Source organism: Protopterus annectens, chromosome 1.part1, assembly GCF_019279795.1.
Source record: "Protopterus annectens isolate FY-2018-M chromosome 1.part1, PAN1.0, whole genome shotgun sequence".
Lineage (NCBI taxonomy): Eukaryota > Metazoa > Chordata > Ceratodontiformes > Protopteridae > Protopterus > Protopterus annectens.
In genome coordinates this window covers 368,578,604-368,605,222 of record NC_056726.1, presented here as the reverse complement: position 1 = coordinate 368,605,222, position 26,619 = coordinate 368,578,604, and the positions used below count along the sequence as shown (strand labels likewise).

The 26,619-nt window shown below is 44.9% G+C and overlaps 1 protein-coding gene across 4 annotated transcripts in view; it reads left to right on the top strand.

Annotated features, from left to right (window-relative positions):
* LOC122805094 (40S ribosomal protein SA) overlaps positions 1–5,388 on the top strand; it is a 79,297-nt gene extending 73,909 nt beyond the window's left edge. For 3 of the 4 annotated variants that reach the window (XM_044075321.1, XM_044075323.1, XM_044075322.1), the window contains exon 7: positions 5,246–5,388. In XM_044075321.1, coding sequence (XP_043931256.1) covers positions 5,246–5,340 — 95 coding nt within the window. In that variant the 3' untranslated portion in view covers positions 5,341–5,388. The remainder of the gene's footprint in view (positions 1–5,245) is intronic. The other variant, XM_044075324.1, reaches the window with a different exon arrangement.
* Positions 5,389–26,619: the final 21,231 nt, after the last annotated feature.

Here is a 26,619-nt window from a genome sequence, read left to right as displayed (position 1 = left end):
CTCACTCTCTTCATCTAACAGCACAAAGCATATTCTGTGTTGAAGTACAGCAGGTCTCTTCATCCTCACAGTCAACAAAATGTGATGTTGGAAGCTAGAAGACCTAGTACTTTGAACATGCATGAAAAATGTAAAGAGATTTTTAGAAGAGAGTATTTCAAAAAATTTGGAGATTTCAGAGCCTGGAGATTTTCCTTCTCTTCCAAGACCCCACGAGAGCCCTACTCCTGCTTGGGATCTCAATTTTGTGTTGAAAAACTTACTTACACAACCTCCTTGCCTGCAGCTTGCTGCTGATTGAAATATTTGTCATGGAAGACTACTGTTTTCTGTTGGCTATTACTTCTGCAGAGGTGTGTCTGGGTGCAGGAAGCCCTTGTAACGAGCTTCTTTTTTTTTGATTTTCCATAAGGATAGGGGTATCATTCATTCTTAATCCTTCTTTATGCCTTAAGTTGGTTTCATTGTGACAAATAGCCAAACATAGATTTTTTTTTCGTTTTTGCAGATCCTCAAAAAAAAGGAAAAGATTTTTTTACACTGTTTAGATGTACAGGCACAGGCAATTGTTTCTATTTAAGCAGGACTAAGGGATTTTAGGCAGTCTCAGCAGTTGTTTGTTTCTTTTGCTTTGGGTTTATAGGGCAAGCCCAGCTCAAACAAAACTATTTCTGGCTGGGATTTTGCTTTGCATTACATTTTTATTTATTCCCATCATATAAGGAGATTCCAGCTAGAGTTAGGCCTCATTAGGGCTACTGCTACTCCACTTAACTAACGTTTCTGGGGGGTGGCAACTAATTATATTCTGGAAGCTTGGAGTTTGTTCAGTGCATGCACTCTCCTGGGCATCCTTCCTACCTCTCTACTGCGTCTGGGCTGGTTTCCACAGCTGTTTTACAAGGCATGTTGTCAGCTCTGCAGCTACTACTTTTGTAGCCTCCCTTACCTCTGCTTTGGGACTACCCAATAGTCAGGACTGCAGCAATGGAAGGCGAGGAGCATGGTACAGTTTTGTTTCTACCATAAATGTAGATGTTCGTGGATCATTGCTATACTGATCAATTACCCCTATCCTTCCTCTGTATTTGGGGTGGTTGTGTTGAGTGAAGTTTGTGAGTATATTTTTATATTGTTGTATGCTATATTGTTGTTTTGGTTGCGCAGGTTTTTTGACTTGTCTTTTTAAGGTCTGACATCTTTAGGGCAGAAAAGACTGAGGATATGTGGTCAAAGAGCTTGCATATGTACCCTGGCGCATTAGTACCGCCGCCGACTGCCTGACCTGACGTCAACTCCTCTCTGGTATTGACTGGTATTGAGCTGTGGTAATTATGTGGTACATAAGCAGGGGGGAACTCATTCATACCCACTCTGCAGGTTAGCCATGGCTCTGTGGAACACAGCCTTGAGCAATCAAGTGCACCTGTAAGCTCAATTCCTGCCCGACAAACAAAATTCACTGGCAGACTTGAGCAGAAATCTAATGGACCCACACAAGTGGACACTGGAACCAAACTCATTCAAACTTCTAATACACAGGTGGGGGACACCAGAGGTGGACCTCTTTGCCCCCCCCCCATACCATCAACCGAGCAAATTTTGCACCAGAAATCCCCACAGCCAGGCATGGAAAATGGATGCCCAATCCTTTACATGGGAAAACCTCTCAAATCTGTCTTTCTCCCTTCTGCCCCTCCTTTCAAAAGTACTACTCAAGATCAAACAGGACAGGCCAAGGACAATCCTTACTGCAGCAAACTGGCCACGCCAGCACTGGTACCCACTCCTACAAAGACAGCAGTGCCACCCTGGCACGTACATTTGACCCCCCCCCCTCTGCTGTCCCAGCAGGAGGGACAGATTTTGCATACTCTGCTGCAAACCCTGAACCTGGCAGCCTGGCTTATTCCCTGAATACATCAGCAGCAACCCTTCTCTAACAGTTGCTGGATGTTATCCTTGAGACCAGGAGGCCTAGTACTAGGAAATCCTATTCAGAAAAGTAGAAAAGATACTGTTCTTGGAGCCAGTCTCAAGGAAAGGACATAGCCGTGCTCACCTTAACTCAAATCCTAGATTATCTAGCAGAGCTGCTCCACATAGGCCTATCCTCATCAATTAAGGTTCATGCCTCTGCCATCTCGGCTAATTACAATACTAAGCTTACCCCTCTTCTCTCACCCTCTGATCAAACCATTCCTGAGAGGAGCTAACAATGTAAGACTCCCCAAGGAGAGCTCCCACTCCTGTCTGGGACCTTCTCTTTGTACTAGAGAAGCTCACGCTCCCCCCTTTTGAGCCTGCTGCTACAGCAGAGTTAAAATTCCCCTCTTGGAAAACAGCCTTACTTCTAGCCATTACTTCAGCAAGAAGAGTGTCTGAGTTTCAGGCCCTTATGGCTGTGGAACCCTTCATTATCCTCCATGCGGACAGGGTTTCCCTCCGGACTTGACCCATCATTTATGCCCAAGGTGGTATCCAGTGTGGCGCTAAACCAGTCCATTTATTTACCAACCTTTTTTCCTAATCCTCAGAATAAAGGGGAAAGGATCATGCACTCCTTGGACGTGCACCAACAGTTCAGGTTCTACCTTGACAGGACAATCTTTCAGAAAACAGGGGCAGAGGGCAAGGCCATTTCAAAGCAAATTATTTCTAAATGGGTAGCAAACTGCATCCTTTTCTGCTTAAAACACCATGGAAAACCTACCCCACAGGGGATCAGACCTCATTCCACTAGGGCTACCTTAACCTCTACAGCATTTCTCAGAGTAGTCCCTACCAGGGGCATCCTGGAAGCTGCAACCTGGAGTTCTGCACACATCTTCAAGCATTACCACTTGCCTGTCTTTTCTAAATCCAGATTTGTATTTGCCAGTCTTAAAACGCCTGCTAGCCAGCCCTAATACTTCTTGACTGCCTCCACTCTTCCTCAGCTTTGACTGCCTCCACCCTTCCTCAGCTTTGAGAATAAACCCAAGTGTGATGACTGCAACAGTGAAACATGAAGAACATAGTACAGTTGTGTACACTTACCATAAATGTAGATGTTCGAGTGTATTCACTGTTGCAGTCCTGGTTACCCTCCCTCCAGACCCCTGTCTTTTCTTCTATACCTTCTACCCATCCTCTTTTTTTGGCCATATCTTATGGAAATGGTATTTACTTTTTACTGGAGGTGTTCCACACCATGTGATTGCTTCCTATTTTGGGGGGTGCCTGACCTCTGGGGCAAGAAAAACTGATGTAATGGCATCTGCTGCACGTTTTATACCCCCGACCTAACCTCATGGAAGAGGTGACAGCATCCAACGCAGAAATCCCCAGACTCTGGTTATCTGCCTGCAGGTAGCCCTCAATCGGCCCTAATACCAAAATGTGATGACTGCAACAATGAATACACTCAACATCTAAATTTATGGTTAAGTGTACATAACTGTACTTTTCCCTCCCGCCATCCCCTTTATTCTTTCTCCTTTTACTACCATTCTTCCTTGTTCTCCTTTCCTTACAATGGACATATTGATATTTATTTTCCACTGGTGGGGTTCTTCCACCAGAACCTGGCCTCCTACTTTGGGGGCTCCTGACAGGCTAGGGCAAGAAAATACTGATGTAATGGCATCTGCTGCCTTACTTTATACTGCTGATGACCTGACGGCCGTCCTCAAGCGATGGCAACAGATGCAGAAATACTAAGTCTCTTGGTATTCGGGCCGGCCGGGGGCAACCCTGGCAGGGATAACCCAAATGTGATGACTGCAACAGTGAATACACTCTAACATCTACGTTTATGGTAAGTGTACACAACTGTACTTTTCTAGTTTTCCTTACTTCCTCCCTGATCATAGTAATGCAGAGTCTGTACTACTACCTCTGTGAATCTCTTGACCCAAAACAGTCTCACTTATACACCCTAGACTTGGATGATCAAGCTCTCATCCCCTTTAGGAACATTTTTTTCTGAATATTGTATATCTTAAGGAGAGCTAGTAAGTAAAATACAAGGGAACCATACATATCAGACTGGAAACTCTTCTCTGGTGTCCGGAAAAGTTTGGGGCTCTAATATTGATATCACTTGTTTTAAGTACCACATCAGCATCCTCACGGAAGCATAAGAAAATACTGGTGTCTACAGTTTCTGCATGTCAACCTTTGGATACAACTCTAGTTATCAAAGTAGTTCCTTAAAGGGGTCTTGAATCTGACACCGCTGTGGTTGTGTTCTAAAGTTACTTTACCATCCTTTTAAGCCAACTGCTGATACTCCCCTAACATGTAAAGCTGCCTGTATTAGTGACTATTGACTGTGCCAGGAGAATGTCGGACCCTGTAGGCTCTTGTGTGCAAGAAAACCTTTCGCAGCTTTCACAAGGAGAGGTTCGCCTCACCAGTGCTACTTAATGCCTAAAGTGTTGATGGTTTAAATTAGGTCATTAGTTTCCATTTATTCTATGTATTCAGCTAGTTTTCACATCTTTTAGCTTTGTGCATCCTGGGTTGGGGGTGCCTGTTTCTTCCTCACTTCCTACATTCACAGCTGCCTCTGTCTAAGCCCGTGTTCAAGCGAAGCCAACTTTCATTCATTGGTCATCTTGTCTCTGTGGCGCAGAGTTGCAGCAGGTGGCTCTTGGTAGAACCTCCTGTGAGATATGGGGGCCCCAGGAGTTAATGGAATTTCATACTCATTTTAGTACAGATGTTACTCTTGTATGGGAAATGCAGTGAAGTCCCATGAACATGGACATCTGGCTAAGATGGAAATGTCGGGAGGGGTTTTGGACCTTTTTATAAGACCAGTCCCAAAGTCCTGCCAATAGCGATATCACTCAAATGTCTACTACAAATTCCTTATGTGATTTCGCTTTCATTCTGTTCATTGTGTGGTTCAGTAGTTTACACTGCATATCCAAATACGTTTTTCTTCAGTGGCCAGATTTCTACTCTTGGGAGGCCTTCAAGGAAAAATGGGATGGTAGCTCTTGCAGTACGTCTATGGAAACTAAGTGTCTAAGAGGTGTTGGTATTTAAAATCTTAATAGTAGACTCTGGAATCTTTGCAGTAACACGTGACTTGAGCCTAACCTGTTCAATTTGATTTTAAGGTTTCTAGGTTCTAAAGATTTTCCTGAAATATGTAGTTGAATAATGCATGTCTGAAAAGTTGTAAATTAATCCTACTGTGTTGCAGTGATGGTTTAAAAATTAAAGGTTTTTAATTTTTTTTTGTTTGTTTTAGAAGATTGGAGTGCACAGCCTAGTGCAGAAGACTGGTCTACAGCCCCCACAGCTCAAGCTACTGAATGGGCTGGAACTACATCTGAATGGTCTTAAAGAGCCACAGGGATGCAAAATGAACATAATAAATTTTAAAACCTTTAACTTTTGTGGTCTCACTTTATTGAGCTAAGCATTTTGGAGGTGAAAATGTCATTACAAGTAGTACTGCTTTGTTGTATGTAGAAATGTTCCTCGACTAGTTTAAACCAGTTTACAGGTATTGCTGTATTCTGGGCTGTGGTGTAGTTCCTGTGTTGTCCATTACCTTACTTGGATAGAAGGAAGTTTCTTTGCTCACCAGTGGGAGTGGGGAGCCTTGAGCAGCCTACCTGTCCCTGTAGGAAGTGACCTCAGCACAAGAAACTGTAGTAATTGGTTGTTTTGGACCATTTCTAGCTCTTTTGTAGTTCCCTGTTTAAAATCAGCGTTTGCACGGCTTTGTGCATAGCGCAGCGGCGGTTAAACTTCTGGTTCCGCCAAGTCTGCTCTTCAAATTTTCCCTTAAGGAAGCTCTACTCTTAGTATAATCAGACTACTCACTATATTATAAGCCTAGCACTTGTTCTCAATACTTCTGTACTAAGTAAAGCACTACATCTACCTACCACCCCTGTGAATATCCACTTCCCTTAAAGGTACAGCACTCCCTTATACTGTTCTAGCATGTCGAGTGGTAGATTACTGGCGTCCTCTCCAGTTCAGCTGGTCAATCTGGGTATCTTGAGACAATGCTACAATTGTCTCATGTACACAGACAACCCTCTGTTCCTCCCAACAAACACAAATACATGCAAGAGATGCAACTATATAGCCAAACTGGGGGCCGAACTCTCTCAACTCAGGGCTGGCATGACCAGACAGGAGGAGATGGTAACCACGCACACAATAATCCCAGTCCCACATAGACCTACCACAACTGCAAACCAAACACATAAAAACACAAAGACATACTCGGATGCTCTAATAAAAAAACTTACCAAAACAACAGAGGCTCCCAAAGCAGACATCCAAAAATCCACCACCTCAAAACAAAACACATGCAACACATACTTCAATAAATCAGTGTCAACCAATCACAGCCCTTAAGGGCAAACACCATGCCTGATACACTAGTAATAGGTGACTCTATAGTAAGATACACTGATATCCCGCTGACCAGGCTGAACAAGGAGAGGGTGACTGTGAGCTGTCTTATCGGGAGCTAGGATCCGCCACATAACACACGCACTCAAGTCACTATAAAGCAAGTACAAATATGACTCCGTCATTGTCCATGCTGGTGTGAATGACCTGAGACGTACCTCCCTGGACTACATGAAAAGAGACATAGAGGAGCTCTCTGATTATGTAGCCCAGGCTGGTATGACCCTGACCCTGAGCAGCATCTTGCCCTCACAAAGAATGATACCACAATACAAAGACAAGTTGATTAGCTTTAATAATTGGCTCAAGTACTGGTGTCATTCTAAGGGGATCCAATGTCTGTCTGCCTGGGATGACATGTTGGACAAGCCACGCTGCTTTGCAAGGGATGGCTTACACCTGTCGCCACTGGGCTTCTGGATATTGGCTAAGGCTCTTGCCACCCCCATAGTGCCTTTTTTAGGCAAGGCTCAAAAGACAAACCCACCTCCTTAGAAAACAAAAATGGAAAAAAAACTAAGGGTAATGCTGCTCAACGCCAGAAGTCTAAATCTCAAGATGCAGGCACTCGATGCACTCCTCAGCATGGAGAACATCGACGTCTGTGCAGTAACTGAAACCTGGTTCAAGGCTCCTGAGTGCACCCCAGCGCTACCAGGCTATACCTCGTATCATGCTTTTCGGCCCCAAAACTCGGGCCGAACCACAAAGGGAGGGGGAGTGTCCATATTCATCAAGGACACCCACACCTCCAGGTTAGTAGCAACACATGAAGCATCAGAGACCATACAGGTGCAACTAACCATAGGCAAAACTGCTATACAACTGGTAGCATGTTACAGACCACCCTCCCAATCTCAGGAACCCCACTCAGCCTTCCTGAAGACATTGGAGGATATGAATGCATCCCAAAATACCATCATACTGGGAGACTTCAACTACCCAAACCTAGATTTGTTACATTATTCTAGCCCTAATACCCTAGCCCAAAGGTTCCTGGAATTCATAAATTCAAATGCACTGGAACAACTAATCACCTCTCCCACTAGGGGAGATAATATACTAGACCTGACCATCACAAACATGGGGACAAAATGCTCCACACCGGAAGTATACCCCTCAGTAGTGAGATCTGACCACAAACTAATCACCCTGGATATACATATCCCACCTCCACCCCCAGCACAAAAGACCACAGTGGAAAACTTCTCAAAAGCAGACTTCACTCTTCTTAAGACTGAGATGGTATCCTTTAAGCCCACTGTGCCAGTGGATACCACATCCCACAATGCAGAATCCTTCACAAATGCTTTTTATGGACATCTCCAAGAATGCATGGATCTTGCAATCCCAAATAAATCCAAGTCCCTCTCCACCGAAGGCAAGCGTCCTGTCTGGTGGACCTCAGCCATTAAATTGTATAACAAAAGAAGGAAGCTACTGCACGTCAGAGCAAAATCCCATGAAGGGAAGATATCTCTGATCAACATTAGCAGAAAACTACGTTCTCTCATAAAAACATCCAAGGCCAACTTTGAGAGAAAAATCGCTAAGGACACTAAAGATAACCACAAAGCCTTCTTCAGCTATGTTAGAAACCTGGGCGGAAACCCTCAGATATGCTCAGAGTTGGTTCACAACAACAAAAAATACACCGAACCCACAGATAATGCCAACATTTTGGCTGACAGGTTCAGTGCAAATTTCTCCACGTGCAAATTTCTCCACTCCCTCACCCCCAAAAGAAGAAATACTTATCCCAGCTAAATGTAATCTCCCTGTCATCTCAGATGTCCAAGTGAGAACCGCCCTAAACAAAGCTAAAAACACAGCAGCAATGGGACCTGACGGTATCCCGGGTTGCGTGTTACGTGAACTCCAAGAGGAGCTAAACCCACACATAAAAATGCTATTTAACCTTAGCCTTACTTCAGGATATGTACCTGAACACTGGCGTACAGCAACAGTGGTCCCACTCTACAAAGGGGGTACCTCTACAGTCCCTGGGAACTACTGCCCCATAAGCTTAACCAGCCTGGTCTACACAGCTATGGAAAGAATCATTATGAAACTCGGAGACATAGGGGACCTACAGACACTTGACCCCACCCAGTTCGGCTTTGTAAAGGGCAAATCCTGCCTTTTGAACCTGTTTTTTCCAAAACCGTTACTAGAGCCATTGATGAGGGCAAAGCAGTCTATACAGCCTACCTGGACTTGGCTAAGGCCTTCGACACAATACCCCACTCAGGCATCATAGTTGAGCTCAACAGCTTAAACGTAAACCCTTATGTCACTAGATGGGTTGCAAACTGGCTAAAGGACAGAACCCAAAGTTAAAATCACTGGAGCAATGTCAGACTCAAAGCCAGTCACAAGTGGTGTCCCACAGGGATTTGTCCTGGGACCCCTCTTGTTCGGCATTTATTTCTCAGATGTTAAAGCAAACATGGGAGGGTTGTGGCTGACAAAGTTCGCAGATGACTGCAAACTAGGCGCCATAGTCTATGCACCAGGGGACACACACATCCTACAAAAAGGCCTCACAGAAACGGACAACTGGTGCCGGAGTCACGGCCTTAAACTAAATGCCAAAAAATGTATAGTCATCCCCTTGGGAAAAACAAAGTACCCACAAATTATCACATACAGCAACCCACTGAGTACGGAAAAAGTAATCGGAGACCTAGGGACCCAAGTCGACAGCGACCTCTCATTTGACACCCACGTTGCCAAAGTGGTTAGAAAAACATTCTACCTTGCACACCTCATCATGAAGGGATTCACATCCAGATCCAGGGATGTCATTGTACCCCTATACTCCTCCCTCATCAGACCCATGATTGAGTACAATGCCCCATTTGGTATGTACCTCACCCGGCATTTGCAGCCACTGGAGAGACCACAGAAGTACTTCACCAAGAGGATCAAGGGTCTCCACCATACGTCTTATTCTGCCAGACTAAAGAAACTTCAGCTCTATTCAGTAGCATACCGCCTGCTCAGAGGTGATCTCTGCCTGATGTACAAGGCCATGTCCAATCAGGATCTGATGGACATGCTCCACCTCAAAAAATCCAAATCCATCAGGACCACGAGAGCTAAAGACTTAAACCTCGGCACAAGTATGAATAGGACATGCTGGAGGGATAGATTCATAACCCAGAGGCTTCCCATGCTTTGGAACAAGATCCCAGTTCGTATTAAGCTGAGCCCCTCACTGACTAAATTTTGATGAGTGGATGGGAGATCGTAAGTTTACCCCAGGGGTCACATCTGTGTCACTGCTAGACAGGGGCACAGTAAACTAATTCTGTTATATAAGGGGACCTTCATCGTGTCACTACTAGACAGAGGCGCACAGTATTCTAAATTTTATTCTGTACATTTTTGTACCATTTCATGGGGTGGCAAAAGCCACATCACTATGGCTAGGCTTACAAATGCCCCAGGGCAGATAGCCTAGTATACTATGAAACTATGGTAGTTCATTGCAATTCTCACATTTGGGATATCTTGCCTGCAGGTAGCCCATGACCAGACTAACTTTCAGTCTACCCCCAGGGCTTCAGCTGATACCATCCCATCAATAGCATCAGGATGTTTGTAGTATAAAGGGTGTATTCAGTTTCCTTGCAGTGCAAGCCACTCCATAACTGGACTACTAGCCGTGCTCAATACTTTGTGGTGTACTATCAGCAGCATAGGATGGATGTTCCATAGAAGATTTCTTCCATCCTGTCCTTTTTGGCTGATTCAAGTGCAGAAGACTTGGTAGTTAAGGTTTAATTGTGTGGTAAGCAAATCCACTGCAAGTATTTCGATGTTCGTGTTTCACTGTTGCAGTCCTTACACTTGGGTTATCCTGCTGGCAGGCTACCCGCAGTCTGCCTGAATTCCAAAGTCCTGGTCCGGTGTCTGTTGCTGTCGCCTCTTCTCTGACGTCAGTGCGCCAGGGGTATAGATGCAGCCGATGCCATTTTCTTCAGCCTTTCTTGGGGCGCGGTGCCCGAAGCAAAAGCAGTTTGCAAGTGCCGGTCGGCCAACTCCTGAGACTTTTGAAATTGAATTTCAGATCCAAAGTCTTCAGTAAAGCTAAGTACCCCGTTGGGGAAACTTTTTCTTGCTCCAGACCAATGTCAGTAAAAGTTAACAATTTTATTTCTTGTGGGAATTAAATACCTAATGAGGATTTTCATTCTTACTGTATTCCTTGCCTAGGCCCTGACCACGATGTTGCTAGTTGTCGGTTTTGTGCTAGATTTAACCAACGCACTATTAAGTGTCAGTACAATTTTGCTTTCCATTACTTTGGCCGAAGGTTTACCTATATAATGCTGTTGGAACAGCCGATGACCGGAGTTCAAGAAAGCGCAAGGAAAAAAGGACAGGCATCCGAGGTCCAAAACAGACTAAGCCTCTTCTAGGCCAGTCGCCGGTTCTCAGGCGCTTTCGCAGCCCGACACCCACTACCTCAGAGCTACAGGCTGCCTCTTGACTCCCACGTGGAGACAACTAGGCCTCTGGAATCTCAAGGTATTGGGCCTATGGAAACTAGTCCCTCAGATGGGTCCGGAGCCGCTAAGCAGGCATCTGCTTCTGAGGGTATTTTCAGACCTGCACAGCTTTCTATCAAGACCACTTCAGCAGCCAAGACAAAATCTGAAACACCTTTAAAGACAAACGGCATTCTCCTGGACAGTCATCCATGCCCAAGAAACAGATGCTTAAAATGGCCGAGTACCTAATTACTTTGATCAGGGGTTCCCACCCCCCTCCTGATAAAAGGCCTAGGCAAGACACTTGACTAAGATTCCTCTAATCAGGTTTCTATTTCTTCTGATTCCTCTTCAGAACAGGGATATTCTATTCCTCCCTACGAGGACTCTGATGCTGAAAAATCTATCCCTTCAGCCTCTCCTCCTGAGGACTATTCTTTTGGGGAAACCCTGCACACCATGAGGGAGCATTTCCACTGGGGGGAGCCAAGATTGTTCAGAATCCAAGCAAAGGCTCAGAGATTTTCTTTTATTGCCTCAGCACAGACCTCTTGCTATCCCTCCCGTGCTAGACATTGTAGATTATGTATTTTCTGATTCCAGTCTGTCTCCTGAGTCTTTACCCCCTGCACCAGTTCAGCCAGATAGGTATTACAGGGTTCCAGATTCACATAAATTTCTTTATAAAAACCCTGTTGCTGACCCAGAAACTATATCTCAGGGTCCCAAAGGGGTAAAGGCTTCCACTGCAAAAACCCTGTTCCCTCTGATAGGGATTCTAGAGCTTTGGACAGATGGGGGAAAAAAGTTTACACTGCTGCTACTTTAGCTGTAAGGGCTTTAAACTGCCAGTTTCACATGCTTAAATATCAGCAGTACCTAATGTCTCTGCTAAAACAGAAAATGCTGACACTCTGAATGTCCTGAAAACAAGGAAATGCAGGATTTATTGCATGCAGCTGAACAAGTGGGAAAACCTACTTTGCAATGTGGTTTTGATTCACTAGAGGCCTCTTGCAGGGCCGCAGTTACAGGCTCTGTCATTCGAAGGCATGCTTGGTTAAAGGAACAGAGTCTGTCTGATCATGTTAAAGCAAAATTATTGGATGCTCAATTACAGCATGAAACTTTGTTTGGTGTTAAGGCAGAAGAGGTGTTAAAGAAAATGGAGGATAAAGCTAAATCAATGCAGACAGTCAAGGATTTCTTACAGGTTCAGCCACCCAGATTTAGCAGGAATTGGCCTTCAGGTTCAGCCACCCAGATTTAGCAGGAATTGGCCTTCTAAGAATTGGTCCTTTCCAGTGTCAGACCACAGGGGCAGATCTCTGGCCCAAGGCTCATACAGGCCTAAACAATGGGGTGCTCCTGCATCCAAAAGCAGAGAAGACACATCGCAACCTTATAGGAAACGGTCCCGATGACTTCCCACTGCCAATGCCAAGCACTTATCTTTTGACAGCACCCTTGGGGGGGGGGGGAAACTAACACTTTTCTCACAAAACTGGCACATGATTACCCAGGACAAATGGGTACTGAATATTGTTTCTCAGGACTACAGGTTCCACTTTAACACCTTGCCAAAGACAAAAGGTATGCCAGACCTGCCACACAATCAATGGGCAAAGGCACAAAAGCAAATTTCATCTCTCATGGACATGAGGGCTATTCAAAGAGTACCACAGCAAGAGCAGGGGCAAGGATTTTACTCAGACTTTTCTTGGTACCCAGAAAGGACAAATCTTGGAGGCCAATACTGGACCTGTCTATTCTAAATACTTTTCTGGAAGTTCCAAAATTCAAAATGTTGACACTACAGCAACTTCTGCCCATGCTGGGCAAGAAGGCTTGGCTCGTAACTTTGGACCTCAGAGGCATACCTGCATGTCCCAATCAGACAGTCTTGCAGAAGATACTCAGATTCATAGCTGACTCAATACACTACCAATTCTCTGCACTGCCCCTTGGCTTATCTACTGTGCCCAGGGTCTTCACAAAATGCCTGGCACCAGTAGTTGTATTTTGCAGACAAAAGAATTCAAATATATCCCTACTTGGACAACTGCCTTATTCAAGCAGAAAGCAAGGACATTCTATTAAAGCATCTGGCATTTGTAAAAATTACTAATTTGCCTAGGGTACACAGTAAACGAAAAGAAATCAAAACTAGTGCCCTCTCAAGAGATAATATTCCTGGGTGCAAGCTTAAATACAACTGCACAGATGGCTTATCTCACGCCAGACAAAGGCAACTGACTCATTACTTCTAAATGATGGCAACAAAGACCCAGTTACCTGCAAGAAAAATTCTGCAGGCTTTGGGCTTCATGGCATCCTGCATTCTGCTAATTCCATATGCCAGACTGCATATGAGGAAGCTACAATGGCATCTAAGAAGTGTTTGGACTCAACACTGCCACAGCCTGGAAACAATAATTACTCTCATTCTCTGCCTGCAACAGGAGTTTTGATGGTGGGCACTGGCCTGTCACCACAACAAGGGACAGCCATTCACTTTACCCACAGCCAGGCAAACACTAACAGATGCATCAGATTATGCCTGGGGGGCACACATGGCAGGAAAATGTATTCAGGACTCTTGGCCCGCAAGCCAAATGCATCTTCATATCAATCAAAAAGAGATGCTAGCTGTACAGAACGCCCTGACAGCCTTCAAGGATCTACTCCATCCAGGATAACTATTGCTAAAAGACTGACAACACTACAGTCATGTGGTACATAAACGAAGGGGCACACATTCCTATCCCCTCTGCAGGCAAGTCATGAACTTGTGGAACACAGCATTGACCTATCAAGTGCATCTGCAAGCACAATTCCTGCCAGGAAAGACACACACACTGGCAGATGAACTAAGCAGAAGCCTCATGGACCCTCACGAATGGAAACTAGATCCACAAGTCTTCAGCATGATAAGGAAATGGGGATGCCCAGACATCTATTTGCATCCCCTCACAACTGTCTACAGAGATTCTGCACAAGGACTTATCACACACAAGCATGGAAGGTGGATGCTCCATCATTCAGCTGGAAAACCCTGACCGTTTATGCCATTCCACCACTGCCTCTCCTCCCGAAGGTACTCCTAAAGGTCAGACGAGAAGCCAAAAATGATTGATTGCCCCAAACTGGCCACGCCAGCACTGGTACCCAATCCTAAAGAGCTTGTCTTAAGGCTCAGCCTTGACTTTACCTCAAATTCCTCATCTTCTGACCCAACAAAACAATCTGATCCTGCACAGCCAACTCAGAACCTTAAGTCTGACTGCATGGCGAATAATGTAACCACTCCGAACATAGGTTCATAGGTTGGTACTAGGCTATCAGCCCTAGGGCCTATACAAGCCTAGCCATAACAATTCCCTGGCTATTTCTTCCCACATTATTTACTTTCCTGGACCCCTGTCTAGCAGGGCGACTGATGTGATTCCTGGGGTGAATTTCCTTTCTCCCATCCAATCGTCAAGGTTCCTCTTGAAGAGGTCCAAAGAGGCACTCTGCTTGACATGTATGAGCAATCTATTCCAGAGTCTGGGGAGTCTCTGGGTTAGGAACCTATCCCTCCAGCATGTTTTGTTTATTGTGATGACAAGGTTTAGATCCCTGGAGCGTGTAGCTCTGAGGGATTGGGATTTCTTTAAGTGTAGCATGTCCAACAGCTCTGGGTTTGACATGGCCTTGCCTTGTATGTTAAGCAGAGATCGCCTCTGAGTAGACGATATGCGACAGAGTATAGCTGGAGTTTTTTTAAGGCGGTCAGCGTAGGGCATCTGCTTTAGGCCTGTGATTCTTTTAGTTATTTCTGAGGCCTTTCCAGTTGTTGCAGATGTCTTGAGAGGTACATACCAAATGGGGCGCTGTGTTCTATAATGGGTCTAATGAGGGATGAGTACAGTGGGACAATGACCTCCTTTTTTCTGGATGAAAAGCCTTTCGTGATGAGGTGTGCCACATAGAAGGATTTCCGGACTGTTGTGGCGAAGGATTTCCAGACTGTTGTGGCGATGTGGTTATCGAAGGTGAGACCACTGTCCACCTGTGTCCCTAAGTCTCTTATCACACTTTCTGTGTTTAGTGTACTGCCACCTATATGGTAATTCATGGATACATGTTTTTGCCCAAAGGGGATAACAATACATTCTTGGCATTGAGCTTGAGCCCATGGCTCTGGCACCAAGCATCTGTTTCTGCAAGGCCCTTTTGTAGAGTATCCACATCATTTGGGGATTCAATAATGGCTCCCAGTTTGCAGTCATCTGCAAACTTTGTTAGCCATAGTCCCTTAGTGTTGACCTGTATTTCAGAGAAGTAGATGCCAAACAAGAGTGGCCCCAGGACTGAACCCTGAGGTACTCCACTTGTCGAGCTGGATTTGGAGTCTGCTACTTTTACAGTGTGGGTTCTATCAGTAAGCCATTTAGCAACCCATTGGGTGACATAGGGATTAATGCCCAACTTACTAAGTTTATCTATGATTCCAGAGTGGGGGATGGTGTCAAAGGCCTTGGCAAGGTCTAGATAGGCTGTGTGGACCACCTTACCCTTGTCAATGGCTCTGGAGACTGATTCAAAGAAGTCAATCCGGTTCAGGAGACAAGATCGGCCCTTCACAAACCCAAACTGGGTGGGGTCCAGTGTTTGAAGGTTGCCAATGTCTTTGTTTATTAGTTTCATGATAATACGCTCCATGGCCTTGCAGATAAGGCTTGTCAGACTGATGGGACGGTAGTTTGTTATCCAAGGTGGATCCCCCCTTGTGGATTGGGATAACTGTAGCTCTGCGCCACTCAGTGGGCACGAAACCTGAGGTGAGGCTATGATTAAACATGACACTTAGGTGAGGTGCCAGTTCATATTGTAGTTCATGTAGTACATGGCCCGGGATGTCATCTGGTCCCATGGATGCTGTATTCTTGGCTTTAGAGAGTGTGTTTTGTACCTGTGTGGCCGTTATTACTGGAATTTGGCAATCTTCCGGTATTGAGTTGGGCCATTTAGGGGGTGAGAGGGGGGGTGAAGTTGGCACTGAATCGATCTGCCAGGATATTGGCAATATCCTTCGGATCAGTATATTTAATGCCATTCTATTTTAGCTCAGAGCAGATCTGAGCATTGCCATTTAGATTCTTGACATAGTTATAGAATGCTTTGTGGTTGTCTTTGGAATCTTTGGCAATTTTATTTTCGTAACTAGCTTTGGAGGATTTTGAGGCACTCAGTTTCTTACTGAGGCTAGTAAGGGAGTTTTTTGCATCCTGGGAATTTCCTCTTTTCTGCAAAAGTTTCTTCCTTTTGTTGTAAAGTTTGTTTATGGCAGGGGACCACCAGATTGGCTTCCTTTTTTTGGATGAGAGTATTTTGGTTCTATTTGGGATGGCATGATTCATGCATGAGTGGATGTGCTCATACAGTGCCTTAGTGTAGGATTCAGCAGTTGAACTTTCAGTTCCCGTCTGCATGGGTGTCATGAAGTTTGTCACTTCTGACTTGAGTAGCATGAAGTTGGCTTTGGAGAAGTTTTTTATGGTGGTTTCTTTACTGGGGGGTGGGGGTGGGATGTGGATGTTAAGGGTGATTAGCTTATGATCAGACCTGACTAACGAGGGGGTGACCATAGGTATGGAGCATTGATTTCCCGTGTTGGTAATGACCAAGTCTAGGATATTGGCGACCCTGGTGGGACTATGGATTAGTTGATCCCAGGGCATTGGAATTTATGAATTCCAAGAACCGTTGCACAAAGGTGTTGGGACATGAGTAGTTTTCCCATTTAATGGCAGGATAGTTAAAATCACCCAGTATTAGGGTGTTTGGTTCTATCTTAATATTTTCCAGTATGTTTAGAAAGGTGTAGTGAGAATCTTTGGGTATGGTGGGGGATCTGTAGCAAGCTACAATTTGGATTGCAGTCTTACCTAGTGTTAGTTGCACTTGGAGAATTTCAGACACATTGTGTTGGCCAACTAGCCTGGTGGTGTGAATATCCTTGGTGAATATTGACACTCCTCCACCTTTAGTGTTTCGGTCCTGGTTTGGTGGCCGAAAAGTGTGGTAGCCTGGTATTGCAGGGGTGCTCTCTAGAGCCTTGAACCAGGTCTCAGTTACTGCACAGATATCTATGTTCTCCAATTTTAGGAGTGCCTCGAGAGCGTGCATTTTGAGGTTTAGACTTCTAGCATTGAGTAGCATTACCTTCAGAGTTTGCATGCTTGTACCTGTTACGGTGGTGGTTTTGTCCTTTGAAGTTTGCCTAAAAAAGGCACTATAGGGGTGGCAAGAGCCTTAGCCAGTAACCTGAATCCCAGGGGCGACAGGTGCAGACCACCTCTGGCAAAGCATCGTGGTCTGTCAATCATGTCATCCCAGGCAGACAGATACTGGATCCCCTTTGAATGACACCATAAGCTTAGCCAATTGTTGAAGTCAATCATTTTATCCTTGTATTGTGGTATCATTCTGGGTGAAGGCAGGATGCTACTCGGGGCTAGGGTCATACCTGCCTGGGCCACATGATCCGAGAGGTCTTCCATGTCTCCATGTAGTCCAGGGAGGTACGTCTCAAGTCGTTCACTCCAACGTGGACAATGACAGAGTCATATTTGTACTTGTTGTGGAGTGACGAGTGCATGCGTTGTGGCGGATCCTGGCACCAGACAGGCAGCTGACTGTAATTTTCTCCTTATTCAACCTGGTGAGAGGGACATCAGTGTGCCGGACTAAAGTGTTAGGTACATTGTCTTGCCTTAGGGGCTGTTGCTGGGTGGCACACTGGTGTTGTGAACTATGTGACACATTGGTTGTGATTGGTGGTGGTTTGCGTTTCAGCTTCAGAGGTCTTTGTTGCTTGGGCAGGTTACAGTTAAGGGCCTCTGCATATGTGGTGTTGGTGGTGCAGGTTTAGAAGGGCTATGTGTTGCTTGAGGTGTAGTGTGGGTGTTAACCTTCTCCTCTTGACTGTTTAGCACAATCTTGGGTGGAGAGAGCTTTGCTTCCATTTTGGCTATGTAAGTGCATCTCTCACAGGTTGTAGTGTTGGGTGGTAGGAGGAGAGGGTTGTCTATGTACATGAGGCAATTGCTGCATTGCCCCAGTATGCCCAGATTCACCAGGTGGACAGGAGAAATCACCGGAAGCTGACCCTTGGACATGCCTGGTTTGGGGCTTTTTTTTTCTTTGTAAAGTATAGGAGCTGCTTCCTTAGCAAGGTACTTTGCAATTATAGGCTGTTTAGTGCCTACTATTAATTTCTTCTTGTTAACAAGGAGAGTTCAGTGTTTGTATGAGTTTAAGGCTTCCTAGTGCTTTCCAGCAGGTATTGGAGAAAGTGCTAGTCACAGGGATGCTTAAATGTAAGATTGAAAAGAATGCACTCTGCAGTGTGCACTAGAGAAGTTAGATGTGAAAGTAGGTAACTTGAGTTTTACCTGTTTAAAAAGTTAAGGTTTTAGTGGAGAGTTACTATTTTTAAAACAGCAAGATGGATTGAAAGGGGTGGTCACTTTTGTATTTTGGTACTATGAAATACTGTAGGATGGCCAATAAATTTAAATAATTGAAGGGGTGGGATTTCAAAAATGATGATTTTGTGATTACTCACATAAGCCAGTGAAAGTAGAGAGAAATGAGATTTATGGTCAGATTAACATAAGAGGCGGGCAACTAGAAAGACAGTGCCTGACTCGGAACAGAGAGAGCTGTGGTCTATTTTGAAGTTTTAATATGCTATTAAAACAGAATGCAAGCAAAACACAAGGTAAAGAAAACAAACTACAGTATTCAAAATATAGAAAGGCAATACAGTAATACAAAAAATGCCTGTTAAAGCAGTTATGGATGTCATTTTGGAAGCCAGGAGGCCCAGCACCAGAAATTCCTATGCAGAAAAATGGAAGAGATTCTGTGCTTGGAATCGGGCACAAGGAATTGAACAGCTTGTTCCAAATATCCCTCAGATTTTACAATACCTAACTGAGATGCTGGACAAGGGCCTATCCTTCTCATCAATTAATATCCATACCTCTGCCATTTCAGCTCATTATAATATGGAACCACCTATTTTTTCACATCCACTGCTAAGGCAGTACCTCAGAGGGGCCAAAAACATAAGACCTCCAAGGAGAGCACCAATACCTGCATGGGATCTCAATTTTGTCTTGGAAAAGCTCACACTGCCTCCTTTTGAGCCAGCCAATACAGCTGAAATAAAATTCTATGGAAAAGAGCTGTGCTCCTAGCAATAACTTCAGCAAGAAGAGTATCAGTTACAGGCATTAATGGCAGTGGAACCTTTTATAGCTTTCCATCCGGACAGTGTTTCTCCAAGGAGAAACCCAACATTTATGCCAAAGGTAGTATCCACTGTGGCCCTTAAACCATTCATTTGCCTACTTTTTTATCCAAATCCCCAGAATAAAGGGGAGAGACTTCTGCATTCTTTGGACATACACAGGCTTTGGACATACACAGGCAGCTACACTTCTACTTGGACAAAACTAAGACTTTCAGAAAGACTGAGCAACTTTTTTAGTTGAATATGCTGCAGGATCATAAGGAAAGGCTATCTCAAAGCAGACCATTTCAAAATGGATAGGACACTGCATTCGCTTCTGTTATGCACAGCATGGCAAATCGATGCCTAAGGGCATTAGGCCACATTCAACCAGGGCAGCAGCCACATCAGCAGCCTTTCTCAGAGGAGTACCAACCAAGGAAATTTCGGAGGCTGCAACTTCAGTTCAGTGCACACTCTTTACTCTAAATCCAGAGCAGGCTTTGCCACTGCAGTTCTGCAGGGCCTCATAGCCACTCCTAATTCTATTTAGACCCAGCCGCCCAACCTCCGCTTTGGGATTCAACCCAAGTGTAATGACTGCAACAGTGAAACACGAACATAGTACAGTTGTGTACCTACCATAAATGTAGATGTTTGAGTGTATTCACTGTTGCAGTCCAGGTTACCCACCCACCATCCCCCTTTCTTTGCTGGGACGTATCTGTACTTCTCTATTCTATACAACCTATGTGGTGTATTTGCTTGTAGATGAAGGTATTGTTTATTTTAGTGCATGCTCTTTTCATAAGCAATGTTTTTAGTCTACCCTTTTGGGGGCACCTGACATCTGGGGCAAGAAAAACTGAAGAAAATGGCATCTGCTGCACCTTATATACCCCTGGTGCACTGACGTCAGGGAAGAGGCGATCTCAACAGACGCCGGACCAGGACTTTGGAATTCAGGCTGACTGTAGGTAGTCTGCCAGCAGGATAACCCAAGTGTAATGACTGCAACAGTGAATACACTCTAACATCTACATTTATGGTAGGTACACAACTGTACTTTTCAGTGGTCTGCTTTGGTCTAGACCATGATTACTCTTGTCCGCATTGTACTTCATTCATCTTGGCAGTCCAGCATAGGCCAGGGTATGCAGGAGAATCAAAAAATGCGAGCTTGGTTCTGTTTTGCTGTAGTGTCTACCAAGAAAAAAGCATAAGCAGAGAATGAAGCATCTGAAAGAGAGCATTTCTATATATAGAGATGTGTATATAATTTATGTACACACATTGTATAGGTGTGTGTACATGCGTGTACAGTTTCTCTTAGGTCCATTGGCCCTGTATATGGTGGGGCACATTTTCCACCAGCTTACCTAACGCTTCCTTATGTCCAGAGCTTTTCTTCAATGTCAGAAGCTTTATAATTTTATGCAAATTTTATGTTTCTGGTAATTGCATTGTGATCTTTGTTTCCTCCCCTGTGACCAAAGGCTTTCAAGACTGCTCTTTCTGAACTTGGGACACTAGGCATGCTGGCAGGTGCCAGATTGGGCAGTGCCTTTACCCACTCAAGTCCACAGCTGAGGTAGACAAATGTTTTCTTAAAAGCAGGATGCCTAACTTGTATCTACCTGAAATGTTCAAGGACACTTCTGTAGAGAAGTGGTAGGTCCTCCTGAAGGATTCAAATATGTGACTCTGAACAGGCGTATTTGGAGCTAAGTTACAGCTACCTGAGTTAGACACTGAAAAGATCACTGCTCGTTCACCATTCACAAGAGGATGTAGGTGTTTCATGGGAAACTAAAAATATTCTGAAGTCCAACCATACAAAGCTTATATGGGTTTACCAGAACATAAGGATTTGAAGCGAGATGCTGACCCTGTAATCTCTTGTCAGATGGCCAAGCACTTTTAACAGATATTACAGATACTGCTGTAATCCAGTGTACACATTATGCAGGGCAGAAGCTATTGGGTGAGTAATGAGACTTATTTTGCTGAAGACTAGGCCCCTGCCAGATTTGAACAAGGACCTCATGTTTGTATCTCCTACTCAGTCTGAAGAACTCTAGGGGAAGAGTAAACATGTCTAGTCTCTGGCAATCTTTTTCAGCTCCAAGTTAGAGCCAAAATTTCCCAGTAAAGACGCTGCCTTTTCTCCCTAAGCAAGGCAGTGCTATACCTGGGGAAAGAGGAAAAAGTGGATTTTAAAATGAGAAACTAGTCCTTGATATGATCCTAGGGCCGTCCAGGCCAAGGCTCTTGTATAGCTCAGCCAGGCAGCCCCCTTCCCAAACCTGCCTCAACCCAGTCTCCCTCTCCTGTCCTGCTTTCCCCCTCAGGAAAATTTGGGAGTGTTATCTTAAGATCACTGGGTACTAAACCTCTTCAAAAGGGTACAAACTGCTATTCACAGACATACTAAACTCCATGGGCATTCCATCAATTCCAAAAGATCTGTCATGCTAACAGTCATCTTAAATGTATTCAGGGGCTGCAAAGGCTTCCTCTAATCGAGAAAGGATGTTTTTATTCAAATCTTAATTCCAAGGAGGCCCATTATAGCTCTCTCCCTTCTCTTAATTCTTCAGATTCCTAGCATTTCAAATGATTACCCTTCAGAATGTGCCAGTGCTCCCTTTCAAATGCACGCACTCTGCAGGTCTAGGTCACCATATCACCACTGCCAGAAAGCACAAAGAATGCTTTGTTTGCTGCAGGAGAACACTAAGTTCACCTTCTTTTTTTAGTCTACTTTGTCGATCACTGCCTGAATTTTTATTAAATTCTAGCTCCAGTGATTGCATTTTGCTAGGCAAATGGTTTTCAGATTTTCCTGTACCTAGATGACTGACTAATCCTGTCAGTCCCACCCTCACTTCCTCCAGGAGCCTGGCGTTCACTGTCAACAGTGAAAAGCCTTGTTTGATTCTGTCAGGCTAGTTTTCTGGGAATATCTCGATACCTCCCTGAATGGAACTTTCCTTCCCCAGAGCGGAGTGCTCAGGAGCCTGAGAAACTCTCTGGCAGTGGTGATCTTGGCATCTTGCAATTATAATGGTTCCCCTAGTACACTGGCATGAGAATCTGTAGTACCTGAGAAACGGATGCCGTCAACTTACCCATACTTGAGACCATACTCCTTCCCTTTATCAGAGATCTCATGGATTCAGCAATGTGCTCAGAATTTGGGACTGCCCATTAGAGTACCCTCTGCCTCAAAACTAGTCTGACCATGGATTTCTCGTATCTGGCTTGGAGTGTCTCAGCTGGTACTGGGTAATTAGGAGAACAAAGTAAAGAAACGCTCGAGATAATTCGTCCACGTCTTGAAAACCTTCACTCCTTTACAGAAGGAGGTTCTGCATAAACGAGCAACAGTACTTAACTGCTTGCAGTCTGGCCATTCAAGCATAGGAGGAATCCATCTGCAAAGCTGGTGTAACATTGACTGCAACTGTTGTAACCTCAGAGAATGTGTTGGCTGTGAAAGTGCTGTGGCAGGATAGCAACTCCAAAAGCATGGAAAATAGATGCCTTCTCCCAGAACTGGACAGATGTTCATCGTGCATACAGCTGCAGTCATTACAGATGGGTTATCCTGCCATCAGACGGGTCCTCGGTCGGCCGAATTCCAAAGTCTAGGTCTGGCGTCGGTTGTTGTTGCTTCTTCCCTGACGTCAGTGCGGCAGGGGTATAAAAGAGGCAGCCGACGTCATCTTCAGTCTTTCTTGCCACGCGGTGCCCGAAGCAGAAGCAGTTCGCAAGTGCCGGTCGGCCAACTCCTGAGATTTACAAAAATATTTTAGCCGAAGTCGTCTTGAAAGCTAAGTACCCCGTTGGGGAAACTTTTCTTGCCTCAGACCGATGTCAGACAAAGTTAATAATTGCATTTCATGTGGGAAGCAAATACCGCATAAGGATTTCCACTCTTTCTGTATACCTTGCTTAGGCCCAGACCACGACGTCTCGGCCTGCCGTTTTTGTGCTAGATTCAACAAGCGCACTAAGCGCTGGGCGGAGTTCGCCCTTCACTATTTTGGTAAAAAAATTAATTATATTATGTCGGATACTCTGACTCCAGTTTTGAGTAAAAGACGCAAAGATAAGGACCGACATACGAGGTCCGCACAGACTACTGACACCATGATAAGGCCGACTACCGGTTCTCAGCGAGGCATCTACGCAGCCTTTGAGTACCGATGACTCAACATTACCGGTGTCTTCAGTACCCGAGGTCGCAGGCTCCTCGGTCCCCATTCCTACTACAGATACCGACGCCACTCTTGGTGGGGAAACTCAAGAGTTTAGACAGGCCTGCCATTTCTCAAGGTGTCTTCAGGCCTTCCTCCTTCTCTATTAAAGCTTTCACTAAATCTAAAGCAGCCATGAAAACCAAAAAAACAGGGACCTCAGACTCCCTCTCAAGGCCCTATGCCTAAAAAACAGATGCTCAAAATGGCTGAGTATTTGATTACTCTTATCAGGGGTTCTCAACCCCCCCCCCCTGACAAAAGGCCCAGTTTGGAGGAAGACTACCCTTCCTCAGATCAAGCCTCTATTACCGCTGAACATTCTGAGGACCAGGATTATGCCTATTCTCCTTTCAAAGACTCTGATGCAGAGGAGTCTATTCCCTCGGTCTCCCTCCCTGAGGACTACTCTTCTGGGGAAACCCTACATACATTGAGGGAACACTTTTCACTGGGAAGGCCAAGATTACTCAGATTCCAAGAAAAGGCCCAGGGATTTTCTTTTGCTCCCCCAGCATAGGCCCCTGGCTATCCCTCCTGTTTTATATATATTGGATGATGTGTACACAAAAGCCAGCCTTAATCCAGATTCTTTGCCTCCAGCTCCTGTAAAACCAGACAGGTATTACCGGGTTCCTGATTCACACCAGGTCCTATACAAAAGCCGTACTGCTGACCCAGAAACTATTTCACAGGGTCCCAAGGGAATTAAGGCCTCTACTGCTAAAAAAAACCATTACCTTCAGAGAGAGATTCCAGAGCTTTAGAAAGGTGGGGGAAAAAGGTGTACACCTTGCCACTTTAACCACGAGGGCATTAAACTGTCAGTTCCATATGTTAAAGTATCAACAGTTTTTATCTAACTTGAAAAGCAAACTGAGTTGCAGGATTTGTTGCATGGTGCAGAGAAAGTGGGTAAACATACCTTGCAGTGTGGTTTTGATGCTTTAGAGGCCTCATGTAGAGCTGCTGTTACGGGGTCGGTTATACGTAGGCATGCTTGGCTCAAAGAGCAAGCCTTACCAGATCATGTCAAAGCCAAATTATTAGATGCACCTCTTCAAAAAGATGTATTGTTTGGTGTTAAAGCTGAGGAGGTACTAAAGAAAATGGAGGAAAAAGCAAAATCAATGCAAACAGTGAAAGATTTCCTGCAGGTACAACCTCCACGTTTCAGCAGAAACTGGCCTTCAAAAAATTGGTCCTTTCCAGCCACGGACAGACCTCAAAGGGGCAGATACAGACGCCCAAGGGGTAGAGGGCAACCTCAAGGATCTTTCAGAGCCAGACGGTGGCAAGCACCAACCCCAAGAGGTGGAGAAGATAGATCACAGTCATTTAGAAAACAGACACAATGACTTCCCCCTTTACCTGCCAAGCAAAGCTTTAATGGCAGCACCTTTGGGCGGAAAACTGGCATTATTCTCAAAAAATTGGCATATTGTTACAAAAGACAAATGGATTCTGGACATTATAGACAAGAGGCTACAGGTTCCACTTTCACACCCTTCCAAAAATGAGAGGCATGCCAAACCTGCCACAAAATCAAAGGGCAGAGGCACAAAAACAAATTTCAACTCTCATGGACATGAAAGCGATTCGAGGTACCTGCAAAAGAACAAGGTCAAGGGTTTTATTCCAGACTATTCCTGGTACCAAGGAAAGACCAAGATTGGAAACCTATCCATGCTAAACACATATTTACAGGTACCAAAATTCAAGATGCTCACATTACAGCAGCTTCTTCCCATGCTGGGCAAAGGAGTCTTGGCTGGTAACATTGGACCTCAAGGAGGCATACCTGCATGTCCCTATTAGACAAGATTGCAGAAGATACCTCAGATTTCTTGCAGGTTCAACCCATTATCAATTCTCTGCATTGCCCTTTGGCTTATCTACTGCACCCAGAGTGTTTACGAAATGCCTGGCATCGGTAATCGCCTTCTGCAGACTACAAGGAATACAAATCTACCCATATCTGGACGACTGCCTGATCCAAGCGGACAGCACGGACATACTTCTGAAACACCTGGCGTTTGTAATAAAACTGTTGTACTTTCTGGGATACACAGTCAACAAAAAGAAATCAAAACTAATACCCTCTCAACAAATAATTTTCCTGGGTGCCAGCTTGAATACAACCACCCAGATGGCCTACCTCACGCCAGAAAAACAAGGGCAACTGTCTCAATACTTCAGCAAAATGGCAACCTTCACCAGGCTGACTGCAAGGAAAGTCCTGCATGTTCTGGGATTCATGGCATCTTGCATCCTACTAATCCCATGTGCAAAGCTGCATATGAGGAAACTTCAATGGTACCTAAAAAACTTATGGTCTCAACACAGCCACAGCTTGGAAACAATTATACCACTCATTCCATGCCTTCAAAAGGAATTTCTGTGGTGGGCTCAAGCATGCCAAAGAAACATAGGTCTCCCTTTCTGTGTACCTCAAGCAACTCAAATCATCACAACAGACGCCTCAGACTACGCCTGGGTAGCACACATGACAGATCAGTGCATTCAGGGAAAATGGTCCCAAAAAGAGAAGCACTTACACATCAACCAAAAGGGAAATGCTAGCCGTGCAAAATGCTATTATGACCTTCAAAGACCTACTGCATTCAGGCCAGCTATTGATAAGGACAGACAACACCACAGTGATGTGGTACATAAACAAACGGGGGGGGGGGACGGACTCATTCATACCCCCTGTGCAGGCAAGCCATGACCCTATGGAACACAGCACTGGAATTGCAAATTCAACTACAGGCACAATTCCTGCCAGGGAAGGAAAACACACTGGCAGATAGCCTAAGCAGAAATATGACAGATCCACACGAATGGAAGTTGCATCCCCAAGTTTGCACAAAGATAACTCGGGCATGGGGACAGCCAGACATAGATCTCTTTGCTACCCACAGAAATTACCAGTTGAAAACATTTTGTTCAAGGACCTATCATCCACAGGCCTGGAAAGTGGACGCACTTTCTTTCAATTGGACAATGTTGACAGTCTATGCCTTTCCACCTCTTCCTCTGCTGCCCAAAGTTCTATTAAAAGCCAGAGCAGAGAGGCCGAAAATTATTCTCATTGCTCCAGACTGGCCAAGACAACACTGGTATCCGCTCCTGAAGAGCC